General features: G+C 41.6%; 1 protein-coding gene across 1 annotated transcript in view; it reads right to left on the bottom strand.

Moving 5' to 3' along the window:
• The window catches only part of col11a1a (collagen, type XI, alpha 1a), a gene marked incomplete at both ends in the record, with an annotated part of 136,628 nt that overhangs the window by 59,455 nt on the left and 60,623 nt on the right, over positions 1-16,550 (bottom strand). The window contains 7 exons of the mRNA XM_083777618.1: positions 161-214; positions 7,256-7,309; positions 11,390-11,443; positions 11,682-11,726; positions 12,746-12,799; positions 13,397-13,441; positions 15,870-15,923. Of these exons, the coding sequence (XP_083633744.1) occupies positions 161-214; positions 7,256-7,309; positions 11,390-11,443; positions 11,682-11,726; positions 12,746-12,799; positions 13,397-13,441; positions 15,870-15,923 (360 nt within the window). The remainder of the gene's footprint in view (positions 1-160; positions 215-7,255; positions 7,310-11,389; positions 11,444-11,681; positions 11,727-12,745; positions 12,800-13,396; positions 13,442-15,869; positions 15,924-16,550) is intronic.

Genomic DNA, 16,550 nt, shown 5'->3' with positions numbered 1-16,550 from the left:
ACGTAGTAAGCGTATATAATTACTTTTGTCTGGCATAAAAATAAAAAATAAAAAATAAAAAATAAAAAATAAAAAATAAAAAATAAAAAATAAAAAATAAAAAATAAAAAATAAAAAATAAAAAATAAAAAAATATATATAAAAATATTACTCCTCTTACCTGGGGACCCACCACTCCTCCTGGGCCTGGGGGCCCTGTCTTTCCTTGGAATCCCTGATGGTGAAAACAACACAGGATTAGTTTAAATGGAATCAACAATCATGATTACAAACATTAATACATTTTAAACTGGGAAGACACAGGACACTGTACACTGTACAGTACAGTACAGTACAGTACAGTACAGTACAGTACAGTACAGTACAGTACAGTACAGTACAGTGTGATCTGTTTTGTGACGGATTATAGTCATTATTGTATTCATGTATATCTTTTCCCCCTGAAATGTGTGGTTATAAGTATAACACGTGCTGTTCTGGTATGGCGTTGTCTCGATGATTAAACAATGACTATTAATGCTTAATAGTATGTTTAGGACAGTACATGGTACGTTTGTTAAATCGTAGATAAATCAGGTTTATTACGGTGCAGGTTTATCGATTGCAAACTGAAATTCCTAGAATCCTAACAGAGACAACATAAATTATTGTTAGTCTGGGAAACCCGATTGATTCAGCCCATTTTCTTTTTCTTTTCTTTTTTTTTTTAAACCTGCAAATCATTCTGGATCCCCAGGCTAACAAATTGTTTTTTTTTCATCAGTAGAATAACCCATACTGGGCGGGAACCCATTTTGGTGTTATAGCATCATGTTATGCTTTAGCTATTGAAAAATAGCAGATCTACAAGCTCATAGCGCGCCACCGAGTGGCGCGCTATGAGCTTGTAGGTCTGCTATTTTTAGAAAAATCGAAGAGCGACTGACATAGAAGACATTTTTAGAATCTGATCTCAGGTCAGAATGGAAAACCGTCAGGATGTAGAAGACATTATTAGAATCTGATCTGCAGGTCAGAATGGAAAACTGTCAGGATGTATAGAAGACATTTTTAGAATCTGATCTCAGGTCAGAATGGAAAACTGTCAGGATGTAGAAGGACATTTTTAGAATCTGATCTCAGGTCAGAATGGGATAAAACCGTTTTACAAAATGAATTGAAAACTCCCACAGTGCAATCTAAGGGCTGCATGCACAGCAGAGGTCTATCCAAAAAACACCACATGTTCACTCAGACGTTAACTATTTAAAACAGTTCCAGCGACGCAAACAGTCTGACGCACACATGCACGCACGCACGCACACACGCACGCACGCACGCACGCACGCACACACGCACGACACGCACAAACGCGTTCACCCAGGCGTGCTCTTCGTTGGAGCGTGAGACTATTTTCTCCATGCAGTGATTTGGAGGTGCTCTCTGCTCTGAATACAAGTTGAAAACCACACACCTGTCCTGGATTACTGTGAGAGCTGCAGTGTGGGAGTTTAAACAAAATATATATATATATATATATTTTTTGCCTCAAAGTGTTGATATAGTTTTGCTGTTAACAAACTCCGCCAGAAGGAATGTTCTAGATCTTCTAAAAGTCATTAAGGGATAGTTAATTGTCTACTTCCCCAGAGTCAGACACACTCCTGGGAGTATTTCGTCTTGTTGAACAAAATGAGCGTAGCCTCTAGTTTAGCTCGTATTTGATCAAAGAGATCGTCTGTGTAGGATCAGTAGCTGCTCCGCTCAAACCGTAGTGGGATTACAACAATCAGCCACGGCAGATGAACGGAGATATGCACATTTCAGAAAACACAGTCCGAAGCAAATGTAGAGGATCCTCGCAAGGATAATTTAGATAATAGTGTATACATAATATATTTATAGATAGTTTCATTGTTGTGCAGATATATTATACTGTTAGACAGACGTTATAGGTTCTTAGTAGAGCTGGGACTCGATTAAAAAAAAAAAATCTAATTAATCAGAGGCTTTGCGATTAATTAATCTAGATTAATCGCATTTTAATTGCATATCAATATTCAACCCGAGAACAGCGAGAAACCTTTATTTTAAATGTTTTTTGGTATCCCAGTGAATCAACGAATAGTGACTACAGGATACCACTCATTTCATTTTACTGTCATTAATATACCTGTTGTGGAAATAATAATAAAAAGTCACCCCATTCTGTGTTGCCTAGAACTGGAGGTCTGAAATTATTTTTGTAACAGTAACAAGTACATCTCAGTGACATCACAAAGCTGTACTTACTTCATATTGTTACTGTTTTTTGTCAGACCTCCAGTTCTAGGCAACACAAAATGAGGTGACTTTTTATTATTTCCAGTTTTCAGTACTATAGAAAAGCGCCCAGTGAGAAACGTTCCGCGGTGAAAAAGAAACGGTGCGATTAATTTATCTGTAGTTAATCGCGATTAATTTTTCTGTAGTTAATTAATCTAAATTAATCGCAATTAGTCCCGACCCTAATATATATATATATATATTTTTTTTTTGCCTCAAAGTGTTGATATAGTTTTGCTGTTAACAAACTCCGCCAGAAGGAACGTTCTAGATCTTCTAAAAGTCATTAAGGGATAGTTAATTGTCTACTTCCCCAGAGTCACAGACACACTCCTGGGAGTATTTTATCTTGTTGAACAAAATGAGCGTAGCCTCCAGTTTAGCTCGTATTTGATCAAAGAGATCGTCTGTGTAGGATCAGTAGCTCTGCTCCGCTCAAACCGTAGTGGGATTACAACAATCAGCCACGGCAGATGAACGGAGATATGCACATTTCAGAAAACACAGTCCGAAGCTAATGTATAGGATCCTCGCAAAGGATAATTTAGATAATAGTGTATACATAATATATTTATAGATAGTTTCATTGTTGTGCAGATATATTATACTGTTAGACAGACGTTATAGGTTCTTAGTAGAGCTGGGACTCGATTAAAAAAAAAAAATCTAATTAATCAGAGGCTTTGCGATTAATTAATCTAGATTAATCGCATTTTAATTGCATATCAATATTCAACCCGAGAACAGCGAGAAACCTTTTTTTTAAATGTTTTTTGGTATCCCAGTGAATCAACGAATAGTGACTACAGGATACCACTCATTTCATTTTACTGTCATTAATATACCTGTTGTGGAAATAATAATAAAAAGTCACCCCATTCTGTGTTGCCTAGAACTGGAGGTCTGAAAAATAATTAGTAACAGTAACAAGTACATCTCAGTGACATCACAAAGCTGTACTTACTTCATATTGTTACTGTTTTTTGTCAGACCTCCAGTTCTAGGCAACACAAAATGGGGTGACTTTTTATTATTTCCAGTTTTCAGTACTATAGAAAAGCGCCCAGTGAGAAACGTTCCGCGGTGAAAAAAAAGGTGCGATTAATTTATCTGTAGTTAATCGCGATAAATTTTTCTGTAGTTAATTAATCTAAATTAATCGCAATTAGTCCCGGCCCTAATATATATATATATATATATTTTTTGCCTCAAAGTGTTGATATAGTTTTGCTGTTAACAAACTCCGCCAGAAGGAATGTTCTAGATCTTCTAAAAGTCATTAACGGATAGTTAATTGTCTACTTCCCCAGAGTCACAGACACACTCCTGGAAGTCTTTTATCTTGTTGAACAAAATGAACGTAGCCTCTAGTTTAGCTCGTATTTGATCAAAGAGATCGTCTGTGTAGGATCAGTAGCTCTGCTCCGCTCAAACCGTAGTGAGATTACAACAATCAGCTACGGCAGATGAACGGAGATATGCACATTTCAGAAAACACATGTCCGAAGCTAATGTAGAGGACCCTCGCAAGGATAATTTAGATAATAGTGTATACATAATATATTTATAGATAGTTTCATTGTTGTGCAGATATATTATACTGTTAGACAGACGTTATAGGTTCTTAGTAGAGCTGGGACTCGATTAAAAAAATAAAAATCTAATTAATCAGAGGCTTTGCGATTAATTAATCTAGATTAATCGCATTTTAATTGCATATCAATATTCAACCCGAGAACAGCGAGAAACCTTTTTTTTAAATGTTTTTTGGTATCCCAGTGAATCAACGAATAGTGACTACAGGATACCACTCATTTCATTTTACTGTCATTAATATACCTGTTGTGGAAATAATAAAAAAAAGTCACCCCATTCTGTGTTGCCTAGAACTGGAGGTCTGAAATTATTTTTGTAACAGTAACAAGTACATCTCAGTGACATCACAAAGCTGTACTTACTTCATATTGTTACTGTTTTTTGTCAGACCTCCAGTTCTAGGCAACACAAAATGAGGTGACTTTTTATTATTTCCAGTTTTCAGTACTATAGAAAAGCGCCCAGTGAGAAACGTTCCGCGGTGAAAAAAAAACGGTGCGATTAATTTATCTGTAGTTAATTAATCTAAATTAATCGCAATTAGTCTAGTTCTTAGCTTACTTCATGATCCTTCATGACTATGTGACGTGTTATTTTGTTATTCTTGCCGACGGTAAGTCGCTCTGGATCAAGAGCGTCTGCTAAAAATGGCTAAATTGTAAACGGTACGCGTTTAAAATACAATCTCTTAAAAAACAAGACAATCGTCATCGTCAAAAAAACAACATTGACAACTGTCATTTCGTGGCTCTATTGTGGATCTCTGTTGTCAGTTGATCTCTGTTGTCAGTTGATCTCTGTTGTCAGTGGATCTCTGTTGTCAGTTGTCTACCACAAAACTATGATGTATAAAAAAACTAGGGGTGCACGATTGTGAAATGATGACCGATTATTTGCATATAGGAGCTTGGCCCCAAAGCCAGTTCTATATGTTGTTGCACTATATATGTTTGTTTATGTCCTGTGTATGTAAGACTGAGAGTGCTCTGAGCTAAATCAATTTCATTGTATGTATACTCTGCATCTATACAAATGACAAATAAACCTGAACCTGAAAAGTATTCAATCAATCAATAAATAGCCTATACTCTTTTCCGAGTGTCTGTTTCAACAACTGAACGCCTACTGAAGGAGATGAGTATTGAGAACACACATTAAATGTATAATTTTGAAGGGCGGTGTGTGGAATCTATTTATTTTGAATAATTGTGTGTTTGTCCTGCCGCGCCTGGGCGTTGGGGTGCATGTGCGCCGTGCGCGATATCTTCTCATGTGAAATCTATAATGTATGACTCCGTATTATACGAGGCTGTACGCCGCTACACAGGGCCACGTGCACATGAGCCACGTGCACATGAGCCACGTGCACAGAATCACGTGCACAGAGTCACATGCACAGAGCCATAAAACGAGAACAAAGTATTAAATCCTTCAGCTATGAAGGTGTATTTCTCTACGTTTGAGAGGAGCAGATATTTTGATCCGATAAGACAGTGAAGAACAAGGGAACAAGGGAACTAGTGAACAAGGGAACAAGGGAACTAGTGAACAAGGGAACAAGTGAACTAGGGTGAACTCATTATGCAACAAAGCCTCAAACTAGGCCATTAACCCATTTTGAACGGGAATCCATTTTGGTGTTAGCATCATGTTATGCTTTAGCTATTGAAAAATAGCAGATCTACAAGCTCATGGCGCGCTACGAGCTTGTAGGTCTGCTATTTTTTGACAAATCGAAGAACGACTGACATTTTTTTTTAATCTGATCTCAGGTCAGAATGGGTTATAATCAGACCAGTGTAGTGTCCAGTGGAAACCTCGTATGAATCTGATCTCAGGTCAGAATGGGTTAAAACAAAAGGCATCGGTGAGTGTGTCTTCGTCGAGGAGGTAAGCAGGAGAAAAGTCCCCCCGAAAAACCCACAATGAATCTTATTGCCGCCTTTGTTTAACACATTAACAGCCCAGGCACGTACAGCGTGCTCCCTTCTGTCTCTGTGGAGACATTTACTTTGGAATGGATTAAAAAAGAAAAAATAATCTCTCAGCTAAACTTTGCTTCCTTCAAAAGGTTAACGTGACGCGGTGTTAAGCCTGTCAAGTATGACACACAGACACGTCACGCACACACGCACGCACGCACGCACGCAACGCACGTGTGTGTGTCTCTCAACGGGAGGTTCAAATCTCTCAACGGGAGGTTCAAATCTCTCAACGGGAGGTTCAAATCTCTCAAATCTCTCAACGGGAGGTTCAAATCTCTCAACGGGAGGTTCAAATCTCTCAAATCTCTCAACGGGAGGTTCAAATCTCTCATCGGGAGGTTCAAATCTCTCAACGGGAGGTTCAAATCTCTCAACGGGAGGTTCAAATCTCTCAACGGGAGGTTCAAATATCTCAACGGGAGGTTCAAATCTCTCAAATCTCTCATCGGGAGGTTCAAATCTCTCAACGGGAGGTTCAAATCACTCAAATCTCTCAACGGGAGGTTCAAATCTCTCAACGGGAGGTTCAAATCTCTCAAATCTCTCAACGGGAGGTTCAAATCTCTCAAATCTCTCATCGGGAGGTTCAAATCTCTCAACGGGAGGTTCAAATCACTCAAATCTCTCAACGGGAGGTTCAAATCACTCAAATATCTCAACGGGAGGTTCAAATCTCTCAACGGGAGGTTCAAATCTCTCAAATCTCTCATCGGGAGGTTCAAATCTCTCAACGGGAGGTTCAAATCACTCAAATCTCTCAACGGGAGGTTCAAATCTCTCAACGGGAGGTTCAAATCTCTCAACGGGAGGTTCAAATCTCTCAAAACTCTCAACGGGAGGTTCAAATCTCTACTAGTACTTCTACCCCGAGTGGAGCGTGTTCCCACCAGAACACTTTATCGCCTTAATCAATTCTCATATTGGACGCGCCTGGATGAGTGTGTGTGTGTGTGTGTGTGTGTGTGTGTGCTCAACAGCTAATAAATCTAGCGCCGTGAGCATCTTAACGAAGGCTCTTTACTGTCGCTGTGCGCACAGCGACAGCAAGGCAACAGTAAAAGAGCTTTTTTTTAACCCATTCTGAACGGGAACCCATTTTGGTGTCAGCATCATGTTATGCTTTAACTATTGAAAAATAGCAGACCTACAAGCTCATAGCGCGCTACGAGCTTGTAGGTCTGCTATTTTTTGAAAAACCGAAGAACGACTGACATTTTTTTAGAATCTGATCTCAGGTCAGAATGGGTTAATCAGACCCAGTGTGTGTCCAGTGGAAAACCTCGTATGAATCTGATCTCAGGTCAGAATGGGTTAATCACGTCCGCCGTTGGTTGGATACCCAGGGGGAACTCCGGGTGTGCCACACTCACCGTTTCTCCTCGCTGTCCAGGGTGTCCGGGCAGCCCGTCCTTTCCAGGGGGTCCCTGGGGAGATGGAGACACACATTAGGTTTAATTCATCAGAGCTTAGCTTTAAATTTAGTTTTTCATCCGTGGAAAAAAAAAGGTATAGTCGACGGACGGGTGCAGTACTTAGTTTAGTCGTCGGTTAGACCAGTCATTAGTCCTGGTTTAGACTAGTCATTGGTTAGACCAGTCCTTAGTCCTACAACCTATCTCAAACCCTCACCCTAAACCTAACCTCCCACGGGGCAGCACACCTAAACCTGACCTTAACCCTCACCCTAAACCTAACCTTAACCCTCTCCCAACCCTTAACTCACCCCTCACCAACCTTAATCCGGTCGTCTTAACGCACCCCTCACCAACCTTAATCCGGTCGTCTTAACGCACCCCTCACCAACCTTAATCCGGTCGTCTTAACGCACCCCTCACCAAAACGCACCCCTCACCAACCTTAATCCGGTCGTCTTAACGCACCCCTCACCAAAACGCACCCCTCACCAACCTTAATCCGGTCGTTTTAACGCACCCCTCAACAAAACGCACCCCTCACCAACCTTAATCCGGTCGTCTTAACGCACCCCTCACCAAAACGCACCCCTCACCAACCTTAATCCGGTCGTTTTAACGCACCCCTCAACAAAACGCACCCCTCACCAACCTTAATCCGGTCGTCTTAACGCACCCCTCCCCAAAACGCACCCCTCCCCAAAACGCACCCCTCACCAACCTTAATCCGGTCGTCTTAACGCACCCCTCACCAAAACGCACCCCTCCCCAAAACGCACCCCTCACCAACCTTTATGCGGTTGTCTTAAAATCACATAGATGAAGTACCAGGCATGCATAATATTTCATATCTTGCCGCGGGGCAGGCAAAATAAGTTATTTTTTGGGGTCGTGGAACAACCTGCAGACTGGAATTAAATTGGCTTCATTGATTCCTCTAAGAACTAAAAGAAAAAAAAATATATATATATATTAATCCATGGGAACGTAATTACCGCCAACTGCTCCTGCTTTGATGTGTAACCTATTTCTAAATTAGTTTTTATTTCATTTTAAGTCTTATATTGGTTTCTTGTTTGATTTGTTCCTTTAATCCATTCTGTGCGGGAACCCCTTTTGGTGTTAGCATTATATGTTATGCTTTAGCTATTGAAAAATAGCAGATCTACAAGCTCATGGCGCGCCACCGAGTGGCGCGCTACGAGCTTGTAGGTCTGCTATTTTTGAAGAATCGAAGAACGACTGACATAGAAACATAGCTTTTTCAGAAAACTGTCAGGGTGTGGAAGACATTTTTAGAAGCTGATCTCAGGTCAGAATGGGTTAACTTCTTTTGAATCCATTCTCCTTGGGCCCTCAGGGCAGTCGGTGCCATAATATTTACGGATGATGTAATATAAATTATATATATAATATATATATATATATGATGATGTAATATGCTTGTCATTCTGCACTGCCCTGGTTTGTGTCTTTATGCTAAAGCTTTGTCACATGATGTCTGATGGTCTAGTTCAGTGGTTTCCAAAGTGGGGTCCGGGGACCCCCAGGGGTCCTTGAGGGAGTTCCAGGGGGGTCCGACAGCTGAATGATAGTTATAGGAACCAAATGGACCCTTATGGGTCTGTAACTCTGAGAGTGTACAACATGGTACACTCTCAGAGTTAAAACAGCATTGATTTTACGATATAAATTGGGGTTCCGAGAGATAGAAATTCCATTAACCCATTCTGAACGGGAACCCGTTTTGGTGTCAGCATCATGTCATGCTTTAGCTATTGAAAAATAGCAGATCTACAAGCTCATAGCGCGCCACCGAGTGGCGCGCTACGAGCTTGTAGGTCTGCTATTTTTGAAAAATCGAAGAACGACTGACATTTTTTATAGAATCTGATCTCAGGTCAGAATGGGTTAAATGGGGGGTCCGTAGAGTAATGTCAAACTGGGGGTCCTTGAAATTAAACGGGTTGAGAATGACTTGTTTTTGTTTGTTTTTTAAGTATCAATACATGTTACTGCGATGTTGCGAAGATTTATTTCTGTACCCTGTGATTGAAAAATAATAAGAAATATTCATCGTAAAAAGTATAAATACTATTTTACAAAAGTAAAAGTCCGGAATTAAAAATGTATACTCGACAGGATTTAAAATTATTATAAATTATTATACAAGCTCGTAAAGCTCGTAAAGTACAAACACCCCACTTACGTGCTTAAGTACTGTAATTTACTGTACTGAATGTATTGCCTCTGTAGGACATTTTTTAAAGCACAGCTCAAGACCCACTTCTACAACATTGCTTTTAATTGATCTTTTATTTTTTGTTATTCATGTCCTCACTTTCCTCCATTGCTCTGTAAAGCACTTTGAGATGCATTTCATGTCATGAAAGCTGCTATACAAATACAGTTTTATTATTATTATTTAACACAAAACAAGACAGCGAAACATGATTGTACTTATCGGCCTATTCATAATATATAAATATATATTTTATTTGCTCGGGTAAACTATACGTTGTCTGGCCCCGGGAATCGTAAACGAGCTTACGGATCGATCCGTGGAACAAACAGCCCCTCATCTCTCTCTCCGCCGTAGCGGAGGATGAGACAATTAACCCATTCTGACCGGGCACCCATTTTGGTGTCAGCATCATGTCATGCTTTAGCTATTGAAAAATAGCAGATCTACAAGCTCATATCGCGCCACCGAGTGGCGCGATACGAGCTTGTAGGTCTGCTATTTTTGAAAAAAATCGAAGAGCGACTTGACATTCTTAGAATCTGATCTCAGGTCAGAATGGGGTTCATCAGACCAGTGTGTGTCCGGCGGAAACCTCGTATGAATCTGATCTCAGGTCAGAATGGGTTAATGTCGTTCGTCGTCGATAAAACCCAAATGATTTCCCCCGCATACAGGAAACGATAGATATCTCATCATCCCCGGCTATTATTACTGCATCCCCCGTAGGATGGTTGAGTCATGCAGAGGGGGAATTATTATTAATTATTATTTATTATTATTATTACAGCAGGAGAAATAGAAACACACCTGATGTCCTCACAACACTAAAACTTTATTTCAACTTCACTGTTTTCTACTTAACCCATTCTGACTGGGAACCCATTTTGGTGTCAGCATCATGTTATGCTTTAGCTATTTAAAAATAGCAGATCTACAAGCTCATATCGCGCCACCGAGTGGCGCGATACGAGCTCGTAGGTCTGCTATTTTTGAAAAATCGAAGAGCGACTGACATAGAAGACATTTTTAGAATCTGATCTCAGGTCAGAATGGGTTAAAGCTGCTATAAAGCAAACATTATGTAAAAATTCGGCAATGGGTAAAACACTTCCCCCCAAAAAATATAAGTCTCTGTGACACATCTATAGGGGGCGGGGCTGCAATCTGCATTCAAAGACTTTCCTAGAAGCTTTGTCATTGGTCGATTTTTACTTCCTGATTGGTTAGTCATTTCCGACCAATGGCAAAGCTTCTAGGAACATCTTTGAATGCAGATCGTGGCCCTTAAGATGTGTCAAACAGAGACAAAAATAAAAAAATGGGAGTGTTTTACTCATTGCTGGCTGTCTGACTCTGAATACCAAATAAATACATAAAAAAAACTGTATTTATTTTTTTACATAATTGCTTATAGCAGCTTTAACCCATTCTGAACGGGGACCCCTTTTGGTGTTATAGCATTACGTTATGCTTTAGCTATTTAAAAATAGCAGATCTACAAGCTCATAGCGCGCCACCGAGTGGCGCGCTATGAGCTTGTAGGTCTGCTATTTTTTTGAAAAATCGAAGAACGACTGACATAGAGACATGGCTTTTTCAGAAAACTGTCAGGATGTATAGAAGACATTTTTAGAATCTGATCTCAGGTCAGAATGGGTTCATGTATAATTGTAGTTATGTTACATATAGTTTACCATGCTGCTGCTATAGCTACACCAACGGTTTCGATTAGCGGTGCACGGTTATGACATTATGTGATTTTTTTTTTTTATGTGACCAAATCAAATCAGTCAATCGAGGCACCCCATGGAAGGCAGTGTGAAGCAGAGGAGGTGAGGGATACTTACAGGGGGGCCCTTCGGTCCGGGGAAACCCACTGGGCCCTGGGGTCCTTGAGGCCCCTGGGGACGAGAGAACACACAGTCAGAGACAATTAATGGACACACGGAACCAATACCTTAAATATAGCAATACACACACATTTGACGCATTTAATAAAAGGCTATACTTTCAAGAAAATGTTTAAAAATAGCGGATGATATGAATAGCGTATAAATGGTTGATCTACAAGCTTACAGCACGTCACTTTGGGACGTGTTGTAAGCTTGCAGATCTGCTATTCAACGCGCCGAAACTTACTCTCTCGCCAGGCCCGCCCGGTGGTCCGTCGTTACCCGATGTGCCCTGCAGGGGAGAGAGAGAGAGAGAGAGAGAGAGAGAGAGAGAGAGAGAGAGAGAGAGAGAGAGAGAGAGAGAGAGAGAGAGAGAGACACTGGGTCAGCATGGGATGGGGAGGGGGGGCTGTACTGTACTGTATGTGTGGGCGGGAGCCGGGAACCCCTTTTGGTGTTATGTTATGCTTTAGCTATTGAAAAATAGCAGATCTACAAGCTCATAGCGCACCACCGAGTGGCGCGCTACGAGCATGTAGATCTGCTATTTTTAAAAAATCGAAGAACGACTGACATAGAAACATAGCTTTTTGAGAAAACTGTCAGGATGTAGAAGAACATTTATAGAATCTGGTCTCAGGTCAGAATGAAAACTGTCAGGATGTAGAAGAACATTTTTAGAATCTGGTCTCAGGTCAGAATGGGTTAAACACTGTAAAAATGCCTGTGAGGTGTGATATGAATGCTGTGGGTGATGAAGACAGAGATCACATGGATGCAGTGTTGTTTTTGGCAGCAAATTTCTATTTTAGTTTTAGTCATAATAGTCTCTTGAATAGTTTTCACTTAGTTTTAGTCACATTTTAGTCACCTGGAATGTTCTAGTGTTTAGTCTAGTTTTAGTCGACTAAATGTCATACGATCTGCTGAAAATAGCAGATCTACAATCTCACAACGCGTCGCAGCGCGACGCGTTGTGAGATTGTAGATCTGCTATTTTCAGCATGCAACCCAGCATAAAACTGGATCTCTTGTCCACTAGTCACTTACTAACATTTTAGTCCAGTTTTTATTTGTTGACGAAATTTTCAGTATATTTAGTCTTAGTTTTAGTCATCATAGATTCGTCTTTATTTAGTTTTTATTTAGTTTTAGTCAGTGAAAAAAGGTAGTCGACGAACACTTTTCGTCTTAGTTTAAGTCGACGAAAACAACACTGCATGTCTGTGGTGTTTACTGTGAGGTGTGATATGATGAGTGTCTGTCTGTGGGCGATGGAGAAGGCAGAGAGAACATGGCCGACATGCGTACCTTAGGGCCCGGCTTGCCTGTCGGACCTCTGGCCCCGCGACCGCCCCGTGGACCCTGGGTGGGGGAAAAAACAGAATAGATTAGAAGAAATTAGAAATGTACAGTTTATAGCCATTGTTGTCCTTGTTGTTGTGGATGAGTTATAGAAGCATCTTCATTCAACGTTCACTGGTTCGTTCATTCGTTCGTTCATTCATGCATTCATTTATTCGTTCGTCCCTCCCTCCCTCCATCCATCCATCCATCCATCCATCCATCCATCCACCCATCCATCCATCCACCCATCCACCCGTTCGTTCGTTCGTTCGTTCGTTCGTTCGTTCGTTCGTTCGTTCGTTCGTTCGTTCGTTCGTCCGTCCATCCATCCATCCATCCATCCACCCATCCATCCATCCACCCATCCACCCGTTCGTTCGTTCGTTCGTTCGTTCGTTCGTTCGTTCGTTCGTTCGTTCGTTCGTTCGTTCATTCGTTCGTCCGTCCGTCCATCCATCCATCCATCCATCCATCCATCCACCCATCCACCCGTTCGTTCGTTCGTCCGTCCGTCCATCCATCCATCCATCCATCCATCCATCCATCCATCCACCCATTAATTAATTAATTAATTAATTAATTCATTCATAATGAGGAAGTGACAGAACAACGTACCGTTGGACCTCGCTGCCCCCTTGGACCTGGTTTGCCTGCCACGCCCTAGAAACACACAGCCAATCAGAACACAGGGGCGGTTAGCTTTAAACGCCACGCCCTAGAAACACACAACCAATCAGAGCACAGGGGCGGTTAGCTTAGACGAGGCTTATATCGTTATAGTACGCGTCGCTAATATAATCATCAGCGTAGCTGTTCATTTTAATGTTACCTACACTAGAAAGTAGAGCGGTTCAGGTTTTATGCTGATATTTTTACACACTGACTGACAGACTGACTGACTGACTGACTGACTGACTGACTGACTGACTGACTGAAAGATTGACTGACTGACTGACTGACTGACTGACTGACTGGTTGACTGACTGACTGACTGACTGGCTGGCTTACTGACTGACTGGCTGACTGACTGGCTGGCTGGCTGACTGACTGGCTGGCTGACTGACTGACTGACTGACTGACTGACTGACTGACTGACTGACTGACTGACTGACTGACTGGTTGACTGACTGACTGACTGACTGGCTGGCTGGCTGGCTGGCTGACTGACTGACTGACTGACTGACTGACTGACTGACTGACTGACTGAAAGACTGACTGACTGACTGGGCAAATTCGTAAAATTATACCAAAATAGTCGTCTTAGCAACACAAGTTATGCACACATTATACTTTAGGGAAATTAATTAGCTGTTCGTATTGTTTCGTATTTGTCACGCCCATTAAGTTATTGTGATTAATTTATTTTAACGAGTTTAAAATGATTGAACAAACTGCATTGCAGTACTTAAACCAGTCAAGGTCTGTTGACAATGTTTTTGCAAGTTCCTTATATTAATGGAACTAACTAATCACACAGAAAAAAAAAGGTTTCACAGCATTCATTTTCATTTATTTTTCTTATTATTATTCAGGACCTGAATCACACCCACAAACACAACCTGAACTTTGAACATTCAGTGGGTTTTCTGTGGTCTGGGGGTTTTCTCTGTGTGTTCCGAAGCCTTTTGAGCTGCAATGAACACAGGTCAAACCGGCCTCAACGGTGACACCTGCTGGCAGATCCCATTGACATGACATGACATGGCGTTTGTGGACTCTGACCTCACAGTCCACATGAGGAAAATCAGAGCACTTGATTGAGCCGGAAAAACCCTAGACTACAGAACCTTTTTGGGTGCAATTGAGCTCAGAAAACCAATTTATTTTACAAATCATGAAAACATAAACCTAAATAAAAAAACCTTTTCTTCAATCCATTTAAACCTCGTCTCTGTGCGTCTCTCACATGTGTGCGCGCGTGTGTGTGTGTGTGTGTGTGTGTGTGTGTGTGTGTGTGTGTGTGTGTGTGTGTGTGTGTGTGTGTGTGTGTGTGTGAGTAGTGCATGTGTGTATATACTGTATAGAGCGTCGCAGTCCCGCCCCCTTTCAGAACGACGAGTGGCCCAGGAAATGATTCTCCATTCAAATTTTCTCCATAAGCTTTTCAAAAATTAAAGACGGTTACGCCGCGGACAAAGCCAACTCGGATCGTGACCAAATCATGACAATAATTACAATGTTTTGGGCCGATCAAATAATTAGTAAGAAGAAAAACAAAACAAATAGTGTCCTGCCTTTATTTTCTTCTTTCAAATGATTTGATCGGCACAAAATATTGTGTTTGTGTTGTCATGATTTGTCACGATCCGAGTTGTCTTTGTCCGCGGCGTAACCGTCTTTAAATAAATACTTTAAGAAAAGCCTATGAGGAAAATGAATGGAGAATCATTTCCTGATGGGCCACTCGTCGTTCTGAAAGGGGGCGGGACTGCGACACTCTATAGCGTGCACACCCATGTTCACACACACACACACACACACACACACACACACGCGCGCGCACACGCGTCCTTTCCACAGCCGCTAAACAACAGAGACTGAGAGCTGTTAAGAAAAGACCACAATTATCCGGCGTGTTTTTTTGTTCTCCGTCTCAACGACGATCGATTTCCTTTGGTTTTCCTGAACAAAGTCATCAGAAACAGACCAATCAATGTCCTCCTGGACTGCAGATATGATGAAGATGATGATGATGATGATGATGATGATGATGATGATGATGATAGCACACTGTGCTTTGCATATGCAAACAGGTGGAAGTGAGTGTCCGCGTGCGTGTGTGCGTGCGCGTATGTGTGTACGTGGGGCGGCGGTGGCTCAGGGGTAGAGTGGCTGGATGGTAACCGTAAGGTTGCCAGTTCGAACCCTGTGGGCTCCCCCAGAGTTACTGTCGAAGTGTCCTTGAGCAAGACACTGAACCCCTAATTGCTCCCGATGTGCTGGTTGGTGCCTTGCATGGTTTCCGCTGCCATCGGTGTATGAATGTGTGTGTGAATGGGTGAATGTAATGCACAATCTATGTAAAGCGCCTTGGATAAAGGCGCTATATAAATGCACCATTTACCATTTACGTGCACGTGTAACTTACCCTGGCTCCTTTCTCGCCGTTCGCTCCGGGGAATCCTGGGAAACCGCTGGAGCCCTGTGTGGAGGACAGGCACGCACACACACACACACACACACACACACACACACACACACACACACATCAGAGAGACAAAGAGTAGGTTGGTGTGTCGATGGCAGGCACACACACATCATCAGAGAGACACAGAGCATAGACATGTCTCTGTGACACAGTCTGCATTGAAAGCTTTTCCTAGAGAAGCCTTAGCCCATTCTGAACGGGCACCCATTTTGGTGTCAGCATCATGTCGTGCTTTAGCTATTGAAAAATAGCAGATCTACAAGCTCATATCGCGCCACCGAGTGGCGCGATACGAGCTTGTAGGTCTGCTATTTTTGAAAAATCGAAGACACTTTTAGAATCTGATCTCAGGTCAGAATGGGTTCATAATGAAACTGTCAGGATGTAATGGACATTTTTAGAATCTGATCTCAGGTCAGAATGGGTTAATGTCTTTGTTCCATTTCTTTCGGAAAAAGCTCATATCGCGACACCGAGTGGCGCGCTATGAGCTTGTAGGTCTGCTATTTTTGAAGAATCGAAGAATTGACTGACATAGAAACATAGCTTTTATCAGAAAACTGTCAGGATGTAGAATCTGATCTCAATGGGATAATGTCGCGGGTTAAGTCCGTTTCAGCT

This window comes from Protomyctophum parallelum, assembly GCF_964188405.1.
Source record: "Protomyctophum parallelum genome assembly, chromosome: 12".
In the NCBI taxonomy this organism is placed as follows: Eukaryota; Metazoa; Chordata; class Actinopteri; order Myctophiformes; family Myctophidae; genus Protomyctophum; species Protomyctophum parallelum.
The sequence above is the reverse complement of the archived record's forward strand: the minus strand, read 5'-3'. Positions and strand labels throughout refer to the sequence as shown.